Here is a 26,254-nt window from a genome sequence, read left to right as displayed (position 1 = left end):
CCTTAAATGCAATCTGTGAGCTAATAATTAAATGTGCTAATGTGAAAGAAGCAAAATGAAAGATTTGGGGACAAAAAAAAACAAACAATCAGTTCTGTGACAGAGAAAACCTTATTTAAGTGCTTTGTTTTCAAACATCAGGATACAAAGGCAAGCAAACACTTCATGTGTTGAGACCCCTGAAACTTTCAACCAGATTTCAACTTTCTAACCTGAGGGATATGGCTCTCCGTAAGTTTTACTGAGAGATAAGGGATGAAATCACACACTGGGTAATGAAAACATGACATATATAAAACTAGACATGTATTGGTCAAATCCAGAAGGGGGAAAAAAAATTGAGGTATTCTATGACATTTAAGCAACATCACCCTCAGTAATGGAGAGAGACTGAATAAATTGATCATTCAAACCAGAATGGCAATCCTTGTTACACATATTCTTCTCATCTTATGAAGTTTGGAAGGCTTCAGCTGTGTTTCTGATAGATGAATACATTGCTACTCTTCCTTGTTTATTTTACTGAGAGTCAAATGCCTTTTAATATCATTGTAAAATGGATCTGGCCATTTTTCCTCACATATAAATGTTTGCTTTAATTGAATAAGACATTAACTTTTCTTTTATTAAGGAGTCCTTTGCTTTTCTCTCAGTAAGGAGCCTTTTGCAAAGCTGTTGTTTTTAGACATCCTCCACAGCTCTGCACAGTTCACTACTGTTAAGCATATGATGAGTTGTGTCAACAGCAATCTGTTCTGTCAATAAAAGATCAAAAATAAAACACAAGCCCAACTTTGTATAAACCTCCTTCCAGTAGTAAAGCTGACATGAAAAGCTTCTGAACAAGTCCCTCGGGACTAGCCCAAAGAGCAGCACCACCATCTCCTGAGCTGTGCCAAGCTGAAGTGCAGGGGCATGAGAAGGTTGAATTTGGGATCGTACCTGACACCTGAGCAGCTCAAACCTCCACCATAAACGGAATGTTCAGATCACAAAATTTAAAGCGTCATTCCAACTGCAGACAAAGCTTTCCAGAAGAATTCATGGAAAAGTAAATATAATGACAGAAGGCATGGGTTTTAGAGCAGCATGCTGGTTTTGCTTAAAAATCAACAAGCTGTGGGCAAAATCTGAAGAAAATTAAAAGGCAGTATAAAATTCAAGGGGAGAAATGCACAGGCATGGAAAATCATGAGGGACATATCTCTCACGCCAAGGCTGTCAATCTGGATGAGAAGCAGTTCTACAGACAGCAATTCAATTCCTCTTGCTGCACACACTGCACTTATTTTGACTGGGATATTATTTGCACCACCAGCTCCTAACGATGTCTCAACAGAGCACTGAGAGTCCTTTGGCTGCCAAGTGAGAACCATTAAATAGTTTTTGCTTCTTAAAGATGCCTCAAATTGTCACCCATGATTTGTCATATCAGAGATTTGTCAGAAGGCAAAAAACTGAGCAATTCAGACCAACAAGATGAATGCACGGGCGCAGAAATCTGCAAAGTACAAAGAACATAAACACAAAGATGTCAAATGTTCTTTAAAGTGTTATTGGGTTGCCAATGTCAATCCCACCGAGTATCCTTGCTAGCACCAAAAAGGACATCTGCAACCTCACTAAGACTTCTCTACTCTGCCCTCTGTGCACGTGTTTACATCTGCACAAACACTACCCATTCTTACATGGCAGCTCCTTATACCCACACTGGTCAGCTCTGCATACAGGTCCAGACTTCAACAGGACACACAGGAGTAGAAATGTTTAAGTATTTGGGAGAATATCATGTGGAGCTGAAAAGAAAAAAGGACATGATAATCTGGGTAGAAGTGGGGGAGTACCCTATGTTTCTTCTACGTGGGCAGTCAGCAGCAAAATGCTTTACAGCCTAGATGAAGTCTGGTGCAACTTTGAGAATATCAAACAGAGAATGGAAACAGTGCATCATATCATGATGTCAAGGCAAGGTCACACCAAGCATGTTCCGATTACAGAAAAGTTCTCCCATTTAGTTTCATTTTCCTTAAATATTAATGTTAAGAACTAGGTTCTGACACCTGTGGCAGTTAACTGTATCTAAAGAATTTTTTAAATTTTTTTAGTTAAAACAATAGAAGGTCCAAAGTTTAGCACCTTCTCCTATGGCTTGTCCTGAGCATAACTGGGATGCTGGTCCAACCAGACACATTTCAGACTGTTAGAAATGCTGAGATTAACCTGTTCCACTTTGCTTTGAGCTGAGTAGGAGCATGCACCATCCATTGCTGTGACTACCTCAAATGACCAGAGCATGGAATTTCTGCCTCTTTATGCAATACCAAGCTGCAACCACCCCACCTTTCACCAGCAAAGCCTTTCTGTCTACACAGGACAAGGGGCTGGGAAAGGGGCACCTGTAAGTGGCAGTCATGGCACTGGGACCTGAGCTAGAGCTGTGGTTAAGGGAGACAGTGCTTCACATCCACATTTGCTCCTAGTGTCAGTGGAGTTACATATTTCATAAACAGCAGTGGAACAGAGGCAGTAAATCTCACAGCAAAATCTCACCAGCTATACTGGTGAAGATCCTAAGTATTAAACTAGAAGAAATGCTGTTCTTCTCCAGCATCAAAACTAAGATAATTGTCCCCTTTTTTCTCCTTTCAAATGTCACTTTTGAAAGACTTGCACATCTAGCTTGAAGAGCCTGTAAGATTCACACCAATTAGAGACAGATACCATAGTAACACTTTCTCTTACAAGGATTACAGTTCTGCAGAAATAAAAAATCAATTACAAGCCAGTTATCCCAAACCTGCCTGGTTAGGAGCCTGACAGGAGATGACAGCTTGATGCAGACCCTGTGTGTAACTGTAACCACAGGGCAGGTTTTCTCCTGCGTGCACATTTGGTCTCTGTGGGTATCTGTGTTACCTGAGGATATGTAATGGAGAGGGAACCACGGGGCAGAGGCCATGCCTGCCTCTGCAATGGCTTGCTGACCAAAAAGAAGCTCTAAATTCTTTATATGCATTTCTCAAGGACACTATGTCACTACATATTCACTGGTACACAGGAAAGCCTTTCACAGACAAGAAAGCAGAAAAAACCGGTTGTGCTACGATAATCAGAAATAGAAAGGACATATCTTGTGGTGAATGAGTTGCTAGCTCACTTACTTTACATAAAGAACAAGTAAAAGCAAAGCTACAGAAATACATAGATAGTGGGGAAAGTCCACACTGAATCCAGTATGAAGACACAGTCCCATCCCTATCAATCTCCAATCCCCACAGATGTTGATTCTCTTTTCTTGATCAACATCTTTAAGTGACTCCACCTCTCTTGCCTCCCAAAAAAGCTTCCTCTGAATTATTTCCACCATGACAGAAGACCAAAGTGTAATTCAGAACAGTTAAACTATCTCCAAAATTTTCTTACGTCACATACTTTTGTATCTCATTTCCCTCTCTGACACAGGTCTATGCCTTTAGAGGCTACAAATCTCTACTACAGTCTTCCTTATTTCTTAATGGACTTTAATTGACATTTAGCACATTTTTAATCTAGCTAAAAAAAAAAAAATCCACTGAGTGCAGAATATTACTGCCTTCTTTCTCCATTTACATCCTCAATCCTAAAGAACTAATTCAGGACACACAGGTTGTTTTTAACCTGTTCCAAGTATCTGTTGTGCTAACTTTGCAGACCTCCTAGTATGGGTAATGTTACTGCTGCTTCCTTCCATACACATACAGAGTCAGTCTTCTATTCCCAGTTATCCAGGAGATCATTTTTTCTCACTCAAATATCTCATCTTAGCCTAATTATCTGCTCCTACTTCTGTTCCCTGGCGGTTATTTTGGTGCTAGAGAAACTAGAAAAATTAACACAGTTTGAATATTTTTTTGTATAGGAAATTAAAATCATGGGGCACTGTAGCAGGATACTTTAGTGATCTCTGATTTCAGAGGAGTTCACTGTGTGAAAGCTAACACAAAAAAAAGGTGCATAAAGTTTCCAAAGTAAAATATCAGCCTGGCAATTTGACAGATATGTGAGGGCTGATCAAAATTTGCATGCATATCTACATAAATATTGCAATCACTATAGTTTAGATTGGAAAAGAATAAGTACTTAGTCTAAACCCCAGGTTTCACACACTTATGACTTTCCAAAATATTCACCTGAATATTCATTCAGACTGAAATATTCCATGCTAGATCCATGTTTAGAGGATGTTATTTTAAAAGACTAAACCACACTTCTTCAGCCATTTTAGGCTCTTGGTATTCAAGACACAATGACATGCAAGAACTAAAGAGGAAAAAAAGACGAAATCATGACAGCAACATGTGTGAGTCGCCATGTACTAAATCTTTAACTTTCTTTTTAAAGAGATAAGTAGAGCAAGATCAGGAATAAAGACTCATCCACATGAACAGCTCCAGCAAATGCTGCTCTTTTACACCACACTGGCTGCTCCAGCTACTTCTGGACTTTTTGTCATGAACAAGTCAGTAGCATCACTGGATTGCACAGAATTGCTTAGGTTGAAAACGACCTTTGGGATCTCCAAGTCCAACCATTAACTGGTTTTCATTCCAGCTTTTGGTTCTAGATTCTGATTTCAATGCAGTTGGTGACAGCAAGAGGAAATGGGAACACAACAAAATATGGTGGGGACCAGTCTCCACATCCCACTGGTTTTGTATGTTCTGAATGTGAAGTCTAAGAAACATTTGTGATACAGAAGGAGCATGGCACCAGACCGTCCAAACAGATTAAAATAAAAATGAGCAACTGCCCCAAGTGTCTAGCACATTGCAGTTGTAACTTCTCAACCAAAACTGGGAAATCTTAAATTTCTTCTCTAAGTCAGTTATACTGAACATTTGTAGTATTTGTTTTTATTTCTGACTCCAAGTTAAATAAAACCTGTATTATTTGCTATGACTAAACATGAATAACTGCCAAACATTTATAAAACCTGAGTGACCACAGAAAATTCCAGTTCAATTCGGCCAACAAGTAAGAAAATACTAAAATATCATTAAAATGTGCCTTTATTTTTCTATTATAAGGGAATTCTACATAAACCAAGTTGACTCTGTTTTACAAGACTTTCCTCCCAATATAATAAATTTTCAAGATGATCATGAACAGTGTAAAGCTGTAAATTACACTTCTTGTTGAGGGCTTCAGCAAAGTTTCTTCAGTTGTTGTAATCCTGGAGAGCCTGAGCCATGAAAAGCTTGCCCAGGTTCTGTGCATTGAACTCCTTAATATTCTGGCAGTAGGTATTTATTTGACCTGTCAAAATGAAAGAGTAAACCTCTGTCAGTTTTGGAATTCAGAAAGGCACCCCAGAACATAGTTTTTCAAAAGCCAAATGTATGAATCACTGAGGATTTACAGAGAAGCCACTAACTCTGCTCAACTACTCCACACTTCAGAATTTTATATTTTCAGGATGCTCAAATATGTTTGGGAAGAAGAAGAAACTAAATTAGGAGAACAGGTAAATTGATATGCTAAAAAAACCCCTTAATTTTCCAACACTACAAACAATTTCTGAAAATACATATGACAATAAAAAGAATAAACAATTATTGCTGCTGGACTGAAAGCTCAATCACATTGATTCTTCAATTTAGCTGCTCTAAAAATTCGACAAGACTGAATTTCAGTTCTCTTCTTATGCATATGCCCTCTCTATTAAAATATTTGCAAGAAGTATTTTTCAGCAGCATACTGAAAATTGTGCCATTCCTCTGTGACATTCTGCTAGCCTTTTTTTCTACCTAACATTTCATTTTATTTCAAAAATCACCAGGGTATGAAGATTTGTCAGTGCTTTACAAACAAATGTGCCCATCAAAACATTTTTACCCTCTTACAGCTACAAGTTATTTCCCTTGTTAGCTACAAGTAGCAAAACCTGAAGCCAGTTTAATCAAAATTAAGGCTGTTTAGAAGGCCAATAAACTCTCGATTTAAAGAGAAGTAGAAAACTCTATTTGAGAAGTTTTTCAGTGCCTCAGAGACAAAGACCTAAGTTTTATTCTTTATCCACAAACTTTACTTCATCTAAGTTGAAGTGGATGCTTTCAATTCTTCCCCTGACTATGGTAAAAGAACAAACAAAGAAAGTGCTTTGGCTGAAAACTGTCTTTTCCTTTAAGTATAATAGTTTTCAATTCCTTCTCTCGTAAGGGGTGATTCATCCTAAGCTTTCACTTTCATAAAAAACACATTACTCATATACACTCTTCAGTTACATTTATAAGCTCTGCTAGAGCTGAATATTTAAATACTTTAATGCTGCTAGGATTCAGTAACTGCTAAAAACTATAAAAACAATAGGGTTTTCTAAAAGACTCTGTAAGGAATAATAAATCAAGAATATTCTTTCTGCTAAACACAGCACTTATTATCAGTGTGAAACTATTAAATATCAAAATAATAAACTCTTGGTCACTTCAAAATTCAGGTAATTCAAATCCACTTTTTTTTTTAATGCCAAAGCACCCTTTGATGCACAGAACATTACCAGGATTTTGAATTTTCTCTCAGTATAAAACAAGGCGATAGCTATCTGATCCAAAAGGCCTGCTACAGTTAAACAATTTGCTTCCTCATTATATTTTCCAAACTTATTTTACTTAGCAGGGCACCTAGGTTGCCTGCTCTCTGTTGGCTCTGTGAGGCCCCAGGTGTTTTTATCCTTTCAGGAGGCACAGAACAGGCACTGACAGTGGCTATGCCTGCAGCCCACCAGTGAACTGAAGAAACTGGGGGGTGGTATCTCTAGTTATCTGTGCTTTATTCCGATTTTTATCTTCTCTCTCCTGGCAGTGCAACAATATGGGGACAGTTTCCCTAAACCTCTGGCCATACAAAACAAAGAAATTATCTCCACTCTATTTGAAATTAAAAACAAAACCTTCTCAGCTGCGGCAACAATCAGTTTAAACCTATAAATATTATCAATAACTTGGGGCTGCTGTCAACTGCTCTGAATGAGAAGTTCCAGCCCAAAGAGCTTACTCCTGGGTCTTGTCTGTACAGCTCCTGAACTTCTGGAGCTGAGGGAGAGGCTGGGGCATCAGTGAAGGGAGCAGTTACACCCATTCATGGAAAAAGCCTGCCCCATGGAGAATTTCCCCATCTCTCCTTTAAAATGTCAAATTTACAAAATCAAGGATAGGATGTGGAATGCTACTAAGCTAAAATATCATACCATAATGGCAAAAGTAATGAAAACTTAAAATGCTTTCAAAGGATACAAATGTGCTTTTTCCCAAGCAGACATTCTTATGTTAAAAGGCAATTTGAAAGCACTGTTAAACATCACCTGCAATAAGGAGTGACTCCATTCTTGGAGGTGGTTGTGGTGGTTTAAAAAGCTTATTGATGTCCTCCTCAGGAAGAGGGGGCTCTCCTCGGCTTTGACGCTGTATGTTTTCTTGCTGACGTCTCTGCTGATACTGAAATAAAACAACAGAATCAAAATGCAGCAGGACTTAAAAGCTGCAGAAAAATTTTTCAGATGTTTTCAAGAAACCAGCAAGTATGTTTTAAAAATTACATTTTTTAATGCAATTCAGGTTACTACAAACAATATAATGCAATTCACAGTTTATTTCAATTCACTGGCAACAAGGCATTCCCCATTCCACACACTGGCACCTTAAATAAGTGAGATAATGGAGAATCATACAGTACTGAGGTAGTGGGGTTAGCTTCTAAAATTTTTCAAAGATAAACACTGTATCTGATGGAAAGAATAGAGCATGGTTGGAAAAGGCCTCTACTGCCCCACACGATAGAGAAAAGCAGGGGTGGAATATGTAGGTAAGAGAAGTCACTACCTCAGCTAGTTGCACAAACCAAAAATTCTGCATTTTATGTAAGTTAAAGGTCAAAATAATATAATTTTGAAAGGGGAAGAGAACCTGATTGAATAAGGTATTTTAAGCCAAAAAATATTAACTCCAAACTGAGAACAAAGTGGTGGCTGAAACCAAGCACAATGGTTCATTTCTGCATTAATATGCTAGAATAGCAGCTTGTAAAAGTTTTTCTGCTCTATATATATATAAAAAAATTTGTTTTCCATACTTCTCTTTGCCACAGAGATTACTCAAACTTATAAAAAATTGTGACAAATGTTTCTGCAGCTATCAGATAAACATTTGTTCTTGCAAAGCTCATAAATTCAGGAACTATGTGAGATTTCATATTGTATGTGGCAGTGAGGATTTAGTTATAAAGTTTGTCTTCAAAGTCCTCACATTCAACACAAGAAAAAAGTCTTTAAGGAGACAAAGAGTACAGAGTGTTTTCTCTTGCTTATTTAAATGTATCTGTGATCCAACGAGTTTGAAAACAGTTCTTATTTGGTGGCACAATCAAATGAAGTAATTTTTTTCCAGTAGTAGTGACAAATACATGTTTTTGGACAACGTTAAAAATAAAATGTGAAATGCCCATATTTGTATGTGAATTGCATGTAGTTTGTTCTTTCTTTGCATTACCCCATTCACTTCTCAGCAGTCTGCCTATTATTCTTTATTGAAATGGCTTGCTCTTAATCACAATTGCTCCATTCTAGAAATGAAGTTACAACCACTAAGTATGCTGCAATGAGCCACTACTGAAGCAGCTATAGTTAGTAAAGAAATTAGTGAGACACCATGGAACCTTCTTTGCTCTGCTTTTCAAAATAAATAGATCCCCTTGTTGTTAACAAAACCTTTGAAGTAGATGCCATCATTCTTTTCAAATTAGGCAGTAAGGGAAAAAAATTCTGAAGATAACGTGCATGAAGCTTCTATGTCCTTGGGAATTCCATGGCCAGGACAGACCACTGATCCCTAAAATATTGCTTGTTGCTTCCCTAAAATATTCCCTGTCCAAGCTATATTTGTGTGGAAAAAAGCAATTTTGATTTTAAAACAGTCAGTGATGAAGTCTTTTACATGAACAACAGGTGCTCTCTTTAATAATCACTTACTGTGTGTGGCTATACCAACAACATTTTATCTTAAATGTGATCTGGTCCATTTTCAGTTGGCCAATATTGAATCTTATCATATCTCTGCTAGATAAAAGACCTCCAATTTATTCATCATGAAGGTATCTCTTGAGTAAGCAAGTAACTTGTTAACTTAGCACATGATGTGAATTCTGTTCACCAACATCTTCATTCCAGGCTTTCAAATAATTCTCAGGGTGCTTTTTTCCAATTTACCACCATCCTCCTACAGTCAGACAGAGCATTGTTTTATCTGTGCAGCAAGAGCAAAGAAAGTAACACTGTCTTCAAATATTAGAATACTTAAGGTTGGAAGGGACCTCTGAAGGTCACCTTGTCCAACCCTTCTGCTCAAGCAGGGTCACCTAGTGCTGCTCTCCACACTCAATCTCTAATCAATGGATTTTAATTCTAATTCTCTAATGCTTTGGATTTTAAAGAGACCCTTTGGCACCAGGAACTGAAAGTCAGCATCACCCAATCAGCATCACTATTTATTGATACTAAATATGACTCAAATGTCCTTTTCAATCAGAGAACAGTCCAACTTCCTGACAGTCCACTGGACTATGCTTCTTTATTTCTAGATGCATGACTACATGTGATAGTACTAAGACACAGTTTGGTTTGCAACAAAACTTGTAGTTTCACCCCTTTCATTTACTGAATCTCTTATTCTTGTGTCCATGGAGTACTTATAAATTATTCTAGTTAATCCTAAATCACTAATAAACATGTAAAATAGTGAAGAAAGCTAAATCCATACCCTATGTCACTAGAAGTGAATTCATTTGGTAATTGCCCACTGACTAACCCATTTAAGAAATCTTCTTGTAGTGGATTTGTGACAAGACTTTGGTAGCAGGGGGACCACAGGGATGGATTCTGTGAAAAGCTGCCAGAAGCTGCCTCCATGTCCAATATGGCCAACAGCAGCCGGCTCTGAGATGGAGCCAGCACTGGCCAAGGCCAAGCCCAACAGTGACAGTGACAGCACCTCTGGGATAAAGCACTTCAGATGGGGAAAAAATGCCAGCCAAGAGAGAGGAATGAGAGTATGTGAGAGAAACAGCCCTGCAGACACCAAGGTCAGTGAGGAAGGAGATTCCCCTGCAGCCTGTGGTGCAGAACATAGTGAAGCAGCTGTGCCCTTGCAGCCCATGGAGCAGGGGAGGAATGTGAGGGGACCTCTCCCTGAGGAAGGAGCAGCAGAGATGTATGAAGGAACTGATCACAGCCCCTGTTCCCTGGCCCCCTGCAATACTGACGGGAAGAAGGAGAGAACATTGGAACTGAAGTTGAACCCAAAAAGTGGGGATGGGTGAAGGGAAGGTGTTCTAAGATTTGGGTTCATTTCTCATCACCCTACTCTGATTTGATTGATAATAAATTAAATTTGTTACCCTAAGTCGAGCCTGTTTTGCCTGAGATGGTAATTGGTGAGTGACTTCTCCCTGCCCTTAGATCAACCCATGAGACTTCTGCAATTTTTCTCCCATGCCCAGCTGAGGAGAGGAGTGATAAACTGGCTTTCTGGGCAATTTGGCATCCAGCCAGGGTCAACCCATCACACTGCTTAACAGGTGTATTTTTGATAGATCTTGCTTAGATCCCAATTTTTCTGTCTTGAATAACACAACCCAAACTGTATTTTGTTGAAAAAAAATTCTCTCATTTAAGTTTCTTCATGTTACCAACCTGATGTTTCTGCTGCTGCTGCTTGCTTACATTCCTCAGGTAGGTATTGTATTTAACAATATCTTGGCTCATCTCATCCACTCTGTCCATCAGCAGCTGCAGGCTCTTCCCAAGGTGATTACTGAAAAAGGAGAAGCATTCATGAAAGATGAAATTTACTACAAAAAAAAAAAAAATTAAAAATTCATTCTGTTTCTTGACCAGTATTTCTGCACTAATGACACCATTTGCAAATTTTTAAGTTCCTGATTATCTTTGTTCATATATTTATTTGATGATACTTTACATGGCACCTCCTCCTCTAGCATCTTTGCCTCACTGCAAATACCAAGTTTAAGTGTTTTGGTCTTTCTAGGAACCTCCCACTAATGAAAAAACAGTACCTTGCATGAATTTACAGTTATTAGAGATGCAGGGCATACAACTAAAAGAAAAAGTCTGATGTTTTTGTGACATGTAACCCAAGCAACATTCCAGGAGATTTGCTCAAAATGTTTGGTTTCATATTACTTTTTAAAATTCACTACCTTTATTTTGTTTTGCACAAATTTTTAATTATCTCTCTGTTAAATATTATTCTGAGTAAGAACAGTTAAATATTCTTCAGAACTCCATCTCATTAACCATGCCTGGAAGCTCAGCAGACATGGTTTGATCCTAGCTGTTGAGAGGGAGTCTGTGTCCTGTCCAGCCAGCTCCACATTCCATACCATAGGCAACATGGAAGCAGCAGGCTGGGCGTGTCCAGCCACGCGATCTCCTGCCTTGGCCAGACAAATGCAGTCTGTTAAACAACTTTTATTGTTACCATTTTTAGCAATGCATTCAGTATTTTGCAGGAATGTTCAACTTAAGGTATACCTTCCAAGTCAAAGTTTTGGAAGTTTTTAGGTTGGTGCCCATGGAGACATTCTCCTAAATTGTGTTTACAGGGCAGAGCAGTAGAAGAAGGACACTTTCTGCTCACTATTGATCTCTTTGATCAGAAGCTGTTTTGTTGGCACTGTTGTCCTACTTGGCTGATGACCAACAACTCAAAACTCCATCTTTCTCCTCCTCAATTGAAATCTAACAATCATGAGAGTTTCTTTCCAATTTAAAGTTTGGTGCACTTCAATGTCAGAATCCCACCCTTCAATCACTGTTTCACCATGTTATCTGAGATTCTCTCTTCTTTCACAATGCTTTCCTATCATCCTACAGCCTATGGACTGGAAAAACTCTAACTGGAAGACAAGGCATAAAGTCAAAAGAGAACCATACATGTAATACTGTGCACATCCCTAAGTGTAAATTATTTCCAGAATCCATAGAACTCATAGCTGGAGACAGAAGGTGATCATGCACTTAGGAATATCTGCAGAGAAGAGAGCAGGAGACACCCTTATCTCTGAGTGCAAGGACAGCTGTTTCACTCACTGGGCTGCTCACTGAACAAAGGCCTGCATCAGGAACCTCAGACCACAATTTATTTACAAGCCAGAGTTAAATCGCACTTGCGTACAGAGGCAGATGGTGTGGAGGAGTTCAGCTCCACAGCAGCAAGAAAGGCGCCACTATAATAATTATTTTTAAACTTCTTGGGTTTTTTTGGTTGAGCATTTCAAGCACATGATATTTAGAACTGTGGAATATTGCCATGGCCAGGAGCATGCATGCTTTCAGTTTTTTACAGAGTTTATATAGTATGGAGTTAGTGTTAGAACTGGATATTATCAGAAATGCCTGTATAGGTACACAGTAATAGCTTTGTAAGGTATGTGCACAACAGAAATACAGAATTATTTTACAGATAGTGTCCCTGTGAAATATAGTTGGTTACAAAGAATGATTTTATGTGAATCTCTTTGGGACCAGCTTAGTACAACAGAGCACAGAAACAGAGAGTTATTGTCAGAAGTTGCAGTAACACAGTGTTTGCTCTCATTGCCAGGGCAACAAAAAACAGATAACTTAAACAGATGTGAACTGAGACACGAAGTGATAAGTATGCTGCAAATACAGAACCAGCTTTTCCCTCAGTTCTCATGTGGCTGATACCCTTTTTTGCTCCATCTTTTAAAAAAATAGAAAGACAAATAGGAAGCAGTTTGTAAAAATGCTTACATACCATCTCTAAGGAAGTTTTATTCAGCTGAAGTTTATTCTGCTGATACTTTGGAAGTTAGGTCACACTGCTTCAGCCCCTAAAACTCATCATACACCTAATTTGCTCAAAGGGTGCTTTAGGCACCTCCATCCATTGTGCATTCCCTACAGCAGATCTCAAAGATCACACTGCCAGGTACCTAAAGGCCCTCTATGCATCAATACAAAAAAAAAAAAAAATTAAAAAGTGGTGCCAGTAAGTGCTACTTGCATCCTTATCTAGACTTATTTCCCTACAGTGCTCTGTGACAGTCAAGTGTAGACAATGCAGAGCTCAGCACTTGCATTTGTTGTTGTTCTGGGGGGATCAGTAATAAAGAAACTGCTATTTCAATGGCTGCATTTCAGTCAGCAGATTCAGCAAAAGAGTCAATTAAATTGGGTTTACATTTAAATTAGTGAGTAATGCAGACCAACAGGAACAGACCTATAAAGCAAAACAGCTGGTGCTGAGAAACCAATGGCCATGCTACATGTGTTTGGGGGGGTTCTTATCACTGCTTCTGACATGGTCCAGTGATCTGCAAGTGGCTGAGGCACAGTAATTATCCTCCCAAAGCCTCTTTTCAGTTTAGTTTCATCTGAAACAAATCAGGTCTGAGATCACGATGACCTGAAGGCACTCTTGAATTGAGCTAGAAGACAGCTCCACCTCAAGATAGCACCAGGAGACCACCACTCCTCTGGTACAGTGAATCTTCATTGAAGAAAACTATCAGCTTTCATCACAAAGTCCCCCCTCTCACATGGGGTCTGTGTTCTTTTTTGTGAAGAAATATAGATAAGAAAAGAGGGAGAAAGTTAAAAATCAGAAAAAGTACCTGCCATGTGGATTCTTACACATCTAATGAAGAATAATCTAATGTGAGAACATTCCTTCACCACAACTGTTACCAGAATCATGGACCTGCAAGGAGTGACCCATAGAACTTCTGGAAATTTATAATTTGAGACTTATTTGTGTAGCTTAGATAGCATAATCAAAAATGCCCCAAAATGACTAACATATACAAACTGACAAAGGGAAATTGTCAAAGCCTCTTTATATCATAAAACACACTAGAAACTATAGTCTGGAAAGCAGTTTCCTGAGCTGTGCATTTTTTCTGTAACAGCCTTATGTGTGACGGGATGTAATTGTTTATCCACAAGGGCAGATATAAAATCAGGTCATTGACATACGAGATTCCTTGTTTAACAGATTTCTTGTTTAACAATGATCAAATACAAGGGTCAATTAATTCTGAGGGTGAAAGGCAGAAACCTGTGAGCAGAATAGCCTAATCTGCAGATAACACTGATGTCTTTCCTGTCCTGTTCTTCCTGCTGGTGAGCCCTGCAGTTGGCAGTGATGGAATCCAGCACCCACAGAAGGAGAAAGCAACAACAACACGTTAACTGAACTCACAGATCACTCACTGCACAAGGGCATCCTTGTAGGATACAGATCTGCCTAAGAGACCTGAATGTAAGTGTTGCTCTTCCCAAGGGAGTGAGTGCTCATACCACCAAACCTCCCTTTGCAGATGTATCTTAAGGAGAGCAAAGGTCCAGCTCACTGCTGCCAGCAAAGGCAGTTTGAGAGGTTCCACCATCAGCATCTGCCTGCCTCTCCCTTTGCCCACAGCCTACAGCACTCTGAGCTGTATGGATTCAGCTGTTTGTGTGGGCACACTTCAAACTCCTTCAGTCAAACAGTCTACTCTAAATGCAAAAACACCCCCTGTTGGGGTTTCTAGTTTTTTGGGGAGAGGCAGAGGGGAAGGCTGGAAGGGAGGAGTGGGAATTTTTAGTCTGACTTTTTCCATCAGACTATACCACAAAAGCTATTTGTACAGCCATATTCTGAAACAGATGAGGAAATAAAAATCTTTGAGGGTGGGAGGGATGTAGAGATGAAATGGGGGTAGTGGGGAGAAACAAGACAAACAGCTGGGACTGGAACCTCAAACTGGCTCTGCTTCTGTAGCATTCATAATGGGGAACTACACATGAAGCCCATATTTACTTCAGCATCTTTAATCAGAAAAGGACTCCAGACACACTTGCTAAAGGTCTGAAACATCCAAAATGAAGCTTCAAGTCAGACAGCCAAGCTTCAAAGAGAAGCAGCAATTCCCATGGCTCCCAGTGCCATGTGCTGCTCACTCCTTTGCCTGTGTGGAGGCACAGCTGGGCACAGCTGGCACAGCGCTGCCCCACGAGCCGTGTCCTCCTGCTCCTCTGACACCCAGGTCACGGCGCTGCACCCAGGCACCAAAGTTTGGACTATAACAACCCTGAAGCTGGAGATGTGCAAAAAAGACAGCCCCTTAAACCTGCCTACAATTGCCATTAATTGCCATTATTGGACCCCGTCACTTATTTAATTTTATTTTGCTTGCACCATGGCTAAGGAAGATGAGAGCAAGGAACAGCAAGTGGAAGCGCTGGAAAATGCTGTATCTGCTGTTCATTTTTTCCACTTTCCACCACTCCACTGAGGCCCCCTCTCAGCCACTGCTTTTTGGGACAGGTGCCATCCTGTACAGAATTTTCCTCCTAGTGGGAACAGCTTTGGGTGGATTAGAGAAGTACTGCTGGGCAAAGCACATCTTTTTGATTAAAAATGTGTAAGGTACGTTCCCACTACTTAGCAGAACTTGTTTACATCTCAGCATTTCAGCCTGAGTTCAACCTGTGTTGTTTAAGAGGATTTTGTTTGAATGAGATATGTAAGTCAATAGTCTTGAGTTCCATTCTGTTTTCTATTCTGACTTTGATGTGTACCTCTGGGCAACACATTTACTCTCTCTGTGTCAGGTTCCCCCACCTGCAAATTTTCATAATTATCTTAATAATCCGTTAAGCACACTGAGAGTTTTGAATAAGCAGTGCAATGTGTACAGGTTAATATTGTTTTTAAAAGCCAAAGCAACCCTTCTTATATTACTTCTGCAAAAATACTGCATCTGATGTTTGAAAAATATAACTGCCAAGTAGATGTTAGTGCAGTAAATGTTCAGCACATGTTTGCTTCTACTGACGCACATTATTAGAAAAATTGTTTGAGACAAATTGAGATACTATAGAACAACCCTATTATGAAGCTAGACCACAAAAAAGCTTTTTTTAATTTAAACTAGATCATCAATAGAATAAGGAAGAGATGGATGAGAATGAGAAAGTTGGTTGTAATTATTTCCCTGCAGATCTGGAACATTATCTGACAGGATTTTAATTCTTGAGTCTCTATCAAAAGACTGGCAGTACTCCAAGGTCTTCAAGACATTTTGGTCCTTAAGGGTAGCAGGATAACTGTTTGAGTAAAAGGCCTTTACTTGCTATTACTTGCTAACCTTGTGCTAGTCTGCCTTCAACCTCTTTGCCTAGAGTACTTGAGTCAATTTGTATTTCACAAGAGAAACACAACTTTATATCCAAAAAAGTAAATTATTATATACAATTATCACAAATATACTTCAAATGGAGAAAGATACTAAGGTGCAAGCAAAGTGTCTCAAATAGGTAGAAGTTTAAACTCAGACAAGGTGGGTGGCTGAACATGTGAAAATCTTGATGAAGCAAACTCTTCAGAAGAGAGGAACTATGGGTATATAATTTTATTGCCAAAATCATTGCTTCAGAGAGTACAGAAGTTCAGGGATGCTCTCAAGGAGCCAAAAAAGCCCCCCAAAAGCCCAACAAATCCAAGACTCCAAAGAAATAAAACAAACAACAAAAACCCACATAAAGAAACAAACAAAAATATCACAAAACCCCAAACAAAAAACCAAAGCAAAAAAAAGCCACAATTAAACAAAACAAAGACAAAAACCAAAAAACAAGGTCCAACTCAAAAACTAGCTCTGAAGTTACTGTCAACAACAGCAAAGTTAAGTGAGGAAGATATGCACCAAAATTAAAAGTTGTTATCTGAAATGTTTTAGCCTAAACTGCTGAAAGACAAAAATAAGGAAATATGAAAATAAAACTCCAGATTAGTGGAGCTTTGAACTCCCTACTTCAAGTAATGCATGCTTTGACAGAGTAATCTTCATAGTTGAATTCAAGTAAAAACTAGCTACACATTTCAGCAGGCAGTACAAGTCACCTAACCTTGAATAAACAAGCATTAAAATGCTTTAATTTGCCACCTGCTTTGCCAGTTATACCAATATAAGATATCATTGAATGTAACCTGCCTGGTAACTAAAAGTAGCTATCAAATATTAAACAAAGGACACATACAAAAACCTCCAAACAACCTACTGGAGTAATTCCCAAACTTTCCTTCAAACCAAACTAAGCACCTTACGTTCCTCAGAGAGATCAGGTGAGCTTCAGAAATCTGCCAGGAAAGTCTGTTTTTAGTTTTGGGCTGGTTCTTTTCTTGTTCACCTCTCATTCCCTTTACTGTTACGAAGACCAACACAAAAGCCTGTCTTGCACCAGACATTTAACACCAGAACAGAAAGTAATTTGTACATTTCTTATCTTTGATCTTGAGTCAGGATAGTGGCACAGAACAGTTACTAGGTAAGACCTAAAGCTGTGATTTGTGATCTGTTCAAATTACTTTCCATTTCCAGAATTGTCTTGTGTCTCTAGCAGCAGCCCTTACTAGATCCAGGGTGCCAGCTAGTCCCAGCCCTTTACACAGGAGGGAACCCAAAGAATCAACCGAGGGCAATGCTGCCAGGCCACTTGGGAACCTTCTGTATCCTCAGCATGGTCCTTCCTCAATTTCACCACAGTGATAGAGTTCACAAGGAATAAAACCATTGTCATCTCCTACATCCAGCCCTCACCCTTATCCTCAAATGGGAAAAGCTCTGTGATCTTTGACCATGGAAAGAAAATGACTTACAGAACACCTGCAGAGTAAACACACTGAGTATCTCAGCAAGAATTCTTCACTTCAGTAATTCCAATGTGCAAAGTAACAACTTTACTGGACAGAATTACTGACTAAGTATTACTTGTGCCATTTGTGAATACCCCAGCAGAGTTCAACCCTATTCCCGTTCTCTCTTGATCACTTCTCTAAAAGCTATCAGATCCCTCTGAACATCCACATAAGCTCAAGCAGAGAAAGTGGAAAATTTCTACTAACTTAGGCAACACAGGGACCACTAGAAATACATATCCATTAACCTCAGCCTTACATGATGGGGGAGGGAAGGGGAGCAGGACTAAAAAGGAAAAAGTAAAAAGGCCACTAGGATCAGAATCTCTATGCCAAAGTGAAGTGTTTTACCCCAAAACCCTATTCATGAATACAACCTAGCTTCTACATGCAGCAAGATACCACATTATTTTGTGTATCTTGCTATTTAGGTCAGACCAATAATAATCCAACTGATTGTGCTGTGTAAGATTTAAATACTGACAAATTTTTGATCATACTACTACAAGAAGAAAAAGTTATTCCTAGACAAAGTTATGAGAAGATCATTTTAGAAACTCTTAAAACAATTTCCAACATCATGAATGCTGTCTGTCATAACCATCAGTGGCATTTTTGCCAGTTTATCAGACTGTTTATTATTTTATTTTAAAATTCATCCTGCTACTGAAGATTTCTTTTTCTTTAAAATAGTTTATGTAATTACTAACAGAATATTTAACAAAACCTATTTTTAATAGATCTATTTGCCCGAAATTTTTGAGTGCCCATATTTTCTTGAAAAAACACACTCTTTTGAAACATTTATACATTTCAAGCACTGCAAGTGTATGAGGATAAGAGACTGAATTTAGCCCTTGAATCTAATGCTATAGTTTTACCATGCAGTTTTTCCTTCAGCAAAAGAAAATGAAGGGTAAAGTGTTAACCCCATTAAAAGTCAAGGCAAAGCTTCCATGGACTGTAATGAGACTGGGATTTCACCCAAGGTGCTAAACTGTGGTTTGGGAAAGCGAATAAAAGTACATCCATTATTGTAACAAGTACTTACCTGCTAGCCAGACTGAGCAACTCATGTCTATCGGCTACTGCAGATTTCTTTTCCAGTTCCCACAACATCACATTGATCAGGTATGAATTCTTAATGACAATAGGCACTTCTTCAAACATGTTTTCATATGCAATATTTGCCTTTTTCAAGCTGTGAAAAAAGTTACAGAATATTATACTAATACAAACAGTATCTCTCTTACTCTCTTTGTTGAATTGTTGCTCCAACAAACATTTTTGTAAAAATTCTTGATTTTCATACTTCCAAAATTAAACAAGAGTCAAGTTTTGTTAAGAAAGCATTTGCATGGCAAAACCTCACGTTTATTTACACAGACTAGGAAAAGCTTCTCTAGGAAAAATTCTCAGAAGACAAGCAGCTGCCTTGCTTTTTAATAGATTACCTACGTGAAAAAGCCTCCAGCAAGAGACTGTACTGACAGGATTAACTCTGCCCCTTCCAAAATATTTTATTGGTTTTCCTGCCATCAGCATTTCTTGAGCAGAACTAAACAGTTAGTTACCACATGATGCTAAAATATCTTTAAATATCATAACTACTACCATGAAGAACAATTTTCCCAATACCTGAACAAGTAAAATTTTTACTGACCAAAAAAGTAGATTCACAAAATATTGTATGTTTTGGAATAATTAAATTCTGTGGTGAATATTAAAACATAAAATTTAGTGTGTATTTTTTTACAACATACACATAAAAAACTATTGCTGTTCCTTTATAATAAAAAAAATAAAACAGACGGTAATACTTTTCATAAAATATGGATATAAAAGCATGATTCAGAAGTCTCTAAGGAAATACAGCCTTAACTTCTTTATATTCATACTGGATTTTGGAACAAAAACTTTTGCTTTTTGCCTCCACCCCCCTTTTTTCTGACTGATCACAGATTTGTTTGCTCATCATTACAGTTTAAGACACCAAGAAATTAAATGAAAACGTTTTTCCTCAACAAAGTGATTTTAACAAGTTATTTGTGCTTTTGCTATTGAACACCAAACAGTTGGAGGCAAAGGATGCTAAGGCCTACATCTGTAACAAGTAGCTAATATTTTGAAACACAGTAATTATTCTACTTTACTCCAGAAGATGGTGTCCACATGGGGAGTTAATTTAGAACAAATACACTGGGACAGCTATTCCAGAATACCTGTTCTATTTTAATTCTGGGGGAAAAAAAGAGCTTAAAGACAGATCAGCTATTTCCCTCTCTCCGTTTTTGGGTTTTTTTTCTGTTTTTGGCTCTGCTCCCACATACGACTATCTACCCCATGGGCCTTACAGCCCAGCCTCTGAGTAGCCCCAAACCCAGTTTGGGTGCCTCCACTTCTGGAAATGCCCAGCCAGCCTCTCACACTTCCTCAGCCCACTGTGCCACTGCGTGACTGTCACAGCCCGTGCAGGTCCTTTTCCCCAGCACACACTGCTACAGGAGATTTTAAAATACAGCATTCCATAACCCCAGGTACCGTTCAGTGTCCCAATAACTCAGCAAACCCTATGAGAAAACGTTATTTCAAGTTACTTACGCTTCTGGAGAGAAGTCTTTTTCCTTGCAAACTTCCATCAATTTGGGAGTCAGCCTATATGCCTTCAGTGACAAAGACCCTTGGGCAGTCTTAATGGGATCTATTATTAAATATGGAAGGAAGCCTATTATTACCAAACTCAGACTGCCTTTTTCTTTTTAAATATCTGAATGACATAAACAGGAGGAAAAATTACTAAGTAGTCCTAGTGAAAAAAAATTAAAGACAACAAACACAGAAAAGACACCATAGCAGAGGCAGTTCTACTGCACTGCTATGTAAAATACAACCAACAACATAAAGTGATGCCAAGTAGTAAACTTAGCTTGGAGAACTTGGGGGGAATCTTGATCCATTCTACTCGTATTATTTCCCCATTAAAGGTCCAATTCACATTTCCTTTTTTTGTATGAATTATCCACAGAACTTATGTAAAAGTGACCTCATTTAAATAAAGATTCTTCCTTCCAGTCATTCTGCAGTAAATTAAAATATTCATTAAACAGCATTTTATATGAAAAAAAATTAATTTTAGAGTAGCAATAAGCTCATTCAGATCAAGCTGCCATGCCACTTTGTGCATGACAATGTAAGTGGTACATACAAAGATTCGTTTTGCCTTGAATTTAGGCGGAAATTTTCTAAACAAACTGCTACATTCCTTGGACAAAGAAGCTTAACACTTGCAGCATGATAACAGCTGAAGCATGCCAACACAAGAATAAAAGCTGTGTTAACATTCATGTTGTCTGAAACTTAACACAGTAAAACTTATAGCAATCGGTGATAAAATGAAAACCAAAATAGACTGAAACAAGTGGAAAATTCATCAAGGTCTGATGATGCAATGTTTCCAGCCAATATAAGTATACTTTAACAACTTGTTCTTTACTGTAATCCAATTGTTAACATACTGAAACAATTTTGGGGCAGCTCATAAGATTGATCGTATTCATTAGTATTTTTTCTGACAGATACTCAGGACGTTACATTTACTTCTCAGCTGGAAACTATATGCAAGTCTGCCAGATATGGCAAACTGTGAGTGTTTGGGGAGGGGGAGGCTATAAAGCTGTTAAATTGCCTACGGTTCTGATACAGCACAGAACATCTGGTCTGGAGAGCTTGAGGAAACACCATTAAATAGGCAGAAAAGAAAAAAATCTTTGTGCTAAGAAACAGTCCAGGTTTTGTATGCTTCTGTCAGAGGTATTAAAAAAACTTGGCAATTCGTGTGATGATTGGTCAGTCACGTACAGAGCCAGACACGCTAGCAAGCGGGGTTTGTTAGACATCTGGTCGGGTTCCACCAGCCCCTTCCACGAGGGAGGGGAGATGAAGGAATAAAAATGAAGCAGCTACTCCAGCATTCCAAAACGTACACATCAGGGCTCTGATAGCAAGAAAAATAAACAGAAAGAAGGAAACCCTGTCTAGACTTAGCTGCTGCTGAGGCTGCCGTAGACACAGGGTTGGTATTTACTCGAAAAGGCCTGCCAGGCTACTCTTACAGGCAAAAGACAGAATACAAAAATAGTAGTAATAATATTAAGAGGGGAAAAGAGTAATAAAGGAAACCTCATACTAACCGTAAATGAGAACTACAGACTCCTCAATTGCATGCTGGTAACTGAACTGGGAGTCCAGGAGGGCACGGGTGACAAAAGAGCCATAGTATGTGGACTGGTACCAGCCAACGTGAAGATGATCAATGTTTACGTGGCGCAGGCTTCGCATCATTTCCATCTGGTATTGGACTGGATTAAATAAAAGGCGTGTTAAAAAAGTAAACTTACACAATCGGTAGTATTCAAAGAGAAAAATTGATATTAAATGAGTCAGTTGTATTTTATTTTCATTTTTGCAACTGCCTAGAAATTTGTTTACTCACTGGACTATCTTCATTAAAACCCAGAGTTTCTCAGAGAATGAGAGTAAAACCAGCCTGAGTAAGCAGACTTTTTCCAGCTGCAGTTAATTGCTAAGTGATCAACAAACTGTTACACGTCATTTACAGTGTGCATTACCTTCCACATTCATAAAAAAAATATCTGATACTGGGGGTTTCATTAAGCAGTAACATTTTACCATTTAGTAACAAAGACTTATTGTGATTTAAGTAATAGACAGCAATGCTGTCTGGAATTAGGTAACTTTTGGATTCAAAAGGAGAATTATTTAATGAATATATGAAATTGATTATAAACTGTCTTTTTCACAACATAAAACTACATTTTCAGTATCAGAGCTTGGGGAACCAGCTACAGATGTTAGATACTTTTGATTGCATTTTATTTCCAATTTTCAACACTGTTTCTTCTTTTTGGTGTGTATAAATGCAAAAGATGCATGCATGTACATATTATTGTTTATAATACACATGTATCTAAATACAGCAAGTTACCTTAAACAATAGAGAACATACTTTTTGTAAGGTTTTTTACATCAGCAGCTGTAATGTTTCCTTGTACCAACACAAAATTCTATTTCTATTAAATGCTTCATTCAAACAACCACCTTCACGGAACAGAGTTCCGTTCAGGAATATTTAACACAATCCCATCAAACAGAACAACACACTTTATCACTTATCAGACCTTTTAAACAGACAGGCACTGTGACTGCTGGTTAAATTTAAGGAAAGAGAAATCAGTGTGATTATCAGATGAACCAACATTAGGAGCCACTCACAGGAAATCGAATGCAAAAACACTACACAATCCCTAAGTTTTGTCTGCAGCTGCAAAAATTACAAAGATAACACACACACCCCATGTGTTCATTTTTGGTAATTTTTTTCAAGGCTTCTCCTTGTACTGATGCAAATATGATATTCATTATAAAAGAGAGAAACACAAATTAATTAGCTGTGGAATGTGCTTCATTTTCAGACCCTGCTTCATATCCTTTCAAAAGGGGAAAAAAATCCACACATATTATTTAAAGATACGAGGAGACATTCTTCAAGACTGGACAAATATTTTTCCAACTTATCACTCATCCTTGCAGCACAAACTACATTCTGCAGTCTTCTTAAATTGCCTTTTCATTAAATCGCCACATCTGACTGACTGTTGTATTCTAGTAACCTACATACACTCACAGAAACCCTTGCAGACTTCTTCTATCAGTACATGCTGGTGATTGTATTTTATACCATAATATCTTAACAGGAATTACTTGAAATTTGTGTTTTACCCAGGGCACCACGATAATCCAGCATCCCACGACCAATACAGGAAAACCATGTGGGCTCTGTTCTAACACAGCCAGCAAAGGAGAGGCCTGCTTGATGTGGGTGTCTCTAAACCAAGGCAAATCTGGAGATGCCTCTACAGTCTTCAGGGCAGCCTGCACAATTGATCAAACAGCTATTTCCAAGTCAGAAAGAAAATCTTTCCTCTTGCCAGACCTAAGCAAGCTCATTGTGCTACTTCCAGAAACAGAGGCCAGGCTGAACACAGCTGCTTACCCAGAGCCCAATGCTTTTTCATCTCAGTGTTTAGCTCAAAAGCAAAGATCTAGTTTGTTAAAGAGGTTCAGTCCTTTAAAAGTTTTTGTGGATTTTTTGGAGGTGAAGATGGTAAGTTTCTAAATTTTATAATTAAAACAAGAAAACAGACCTCCCCCAAAACAAACTAAAAGACTCCTCATGTAAGCATGATTTTGAATTGAAAAGTATATCAAGTTATTAAGTGTAGCTAGAATAAACTCTTTTGGTTAAAATAAGCTTTTCAAAGGTATATCTGTGTAGAAAGCAAGAATGACTTGTTTCTCATATGACTTGCTACAACATGCTAGAAAATGAAATTATAGTTAGATCCTTTGTAGCCAAATGAAGTCATTAAGAGGAAAAACTAGGAGGGATTTTGTGATTATTAAATTTAATTAAATTAAATGCGGGCTTTTAGATAGCTGAGCTACACTTCTTGCAGTGGCAATTCTCTTGTAATGTTGGACACTCTCAAAGTAGAGATGGTCACGTAATGATGGGGAAAAGACACTTAGACATAGATTCCTATGAAATCATGTGGCTGATACATCCAGATAATTTCCACTTTGAGAAGTGTAATATTCAAGAGCAGGTAAACATCCAGGTCTTTAACAAACTTGAATAAAGGCATATCATGCTCTCAAAAGTGTTCCTCTGAGAGCTAACTGGTAGCCAAGTTCCAGGAACAAATTCTTTTCTTAAACACAGTACACCCAGCTACATGTAAGAGATGTAACACGACACAAGAGATACGATGCAAGACATACTATCCAAAAGAAAAAGGACTCACTGAAAACCATCCAGATTTCATGTCAGCAATTCCTCCTCTCATGACTGTTAGCAGTTAGATGATAATGAAGGCAATAGTGGAAAAAATGTCAAAGAACCAATAAAGCATCAATAGCTAACATCTTTGCCTTGGGAAAACAACTGCAGAAATTAAAACATGATGCAGTCCCCACCAGGGAGAAATGGAAACTCTTTTAACCAAACATATATATTTTATAACATGTATTAGTAGCTAGATAGCTCCAACAAGCTGCCAACTTGCACAAATGGATAACAGCCCCCAAGCTGCTTTTGTTGATACCGTTACCACTGTTTCTTTACATCCTTTGCCCAATCTACAGAACGTCATCTTTTTACCTAGAAGCTTAGCACAGACTGGGCAAGAGTTCCCTCTCTCCTTTCCTTCTATTTATTGCTCAATCTGCTAGCATTTGGGACAGCTGTGCACTTTTTTGTGTCACAGTCCCACCCAAGCCACTCTGCAAAGCTGACACTGAAAGAGCCTTTTAGTCTAACGGCTCCCAGAACTGAGGTGAGCAAAGAAAAGGGCAGGGGAAGAACCAGACCAGGATGCTGCCTCCTTCTCCCTCACATTTAGACAGTGTACCTGCATTTTAAAACAAACTATTTGTTCAGGGATGTCCTTATGAGGAAAGGCAACAGCCACGCCTGCACTTCCCAGCAGCGCTGCTTGCCCTGAGAACGTGCAAACTCTGCCTCCTGAGCACCTTTCTGAGATTCTTAGATTTTAAAAGTTTTTTAAAAGATTCTCACTTTTCTTATTATTAAAAAACATCACCTCCTTCCTCTAAAAGGGCAGTTTTTTGTTAGTTTGCAACCAAATGGGTGGGGATAGGGAATAAGGGAAGCTAGAAAGCATTACTACAACTTGTCTAAAGCAAACAAAAGTGCAAAACTATACAATACGGGGTTTTGTTTAAAAATGACTGACTTATGTGGATTTGTATTACCAAAATGCCTTGACTGAAAAACCTTGACAGTAAACCCTACTATAGCAGTTTATTTTGTTTTAACAAATACTGTAAAAGAATAACAAAGACATTTTCCTTTTCTAGAAAGTACTGCCAATATTAGAAACTTTATCTGGGCTTTTAACATATAGGAGATATATACCCTACCTTACCAACAAAAAAAAGCCCTCAAAAAAACCCAAACCACACCAAAAAAACACAACCAAAGAAAAAAAAATACATAATATATCAGATACAAGACAAAGAATTGAACCTTGATGTAATGGCCCATTCAACACTGTGACAATTCAGCCATGTTTTCTATAACTTAAAATATCTGGTCAGTAATTTCACTATTTGAAAGCCTAATTTCAGAATAGGTCAAATCAGCTGAAGCACTGAAAAAAAGGTCCATCATTATTCTAAAATGCAAACAAATCTAAAAGACTAGAGTTCAAAAACAACCAGCAAATGATGCAAGTTTACTTATTATTGAACTGTTTCTTTACCAAGAAAAATTCATTAGAAATCACTTCTCATGGGATCACATATGCATGTTGCTGACTGAAACAGTGATTGTTATCATCAGAGGAGATGCATTTCAGCCTGGCCACATTCAGACTATCAGTAACTGTTGTGACACG

At 38.3% G+C, this 26,254-nt stretch overlaps 1 protein-coding gene across 1 annotated transcript in view; it reads right to left on the bottom strand.

The window, feature by feature from the left end:
- Window positions 1-5,030: 5,030 nt before the first annotated feature.
- EIF3H (eukaryotic translation initiation factor 3 subunit H) overlaps window positions 5,031-26,254 on the bottom strand; it is an 86,657-nt gene continuing 65,433 nt past the window's right edge. The window contains exons 3-8 of the mRNA XM_064706583.1: window positions 21,947-22,114; window positions 20,358-20,457; window positions 18,808-18,957; window positions 10,721-10,841; window positions 7,340-7,472; window positions 5,031-5,295 (exon numbers count right to left, since the gene is read on the bottom strand). Coding sequence (XP_064562653.1) covers window positions 5,198-5,295; window positions 7,340-7,472; window positions 10,721-10,841; window positions 18,808-18,957; window positions 20,358-20,457; window positions 21,947-22,114 — 770 coding nt within the window. The 3' untranslated portion in view covers window positions 5,031-5,197. The remainder of the gene's footprint in view (window positions 5,296-7,339; window positions 7,473-10,720; window positions 10,842-18,807; window positions 18,958-20,357; window positions 20,458-21,946; window positions 22,115-26,254) is intronic.

This window comes from Zonotrichia leucophrys, chromosome 2 (genome assembly GCF_028769735.1).
Source record: "Zonotrichia leucophrys gambelii isolate GWCS_2022_RI chromosome 2, RI_Zleu_2.0, whole genome shotgun sequence".
NCBI lineage: Eukaryota > Metazoa > Chordata > Aves > Passeriformes > Passerellidae > Zonotrichia > Zonotrichia leucophrys.
The sequence above is the reverse complement of the archived record's forward strand: the minus strand, read 5'-3'. Positions and strand labels throughout refer to the sequence as shown.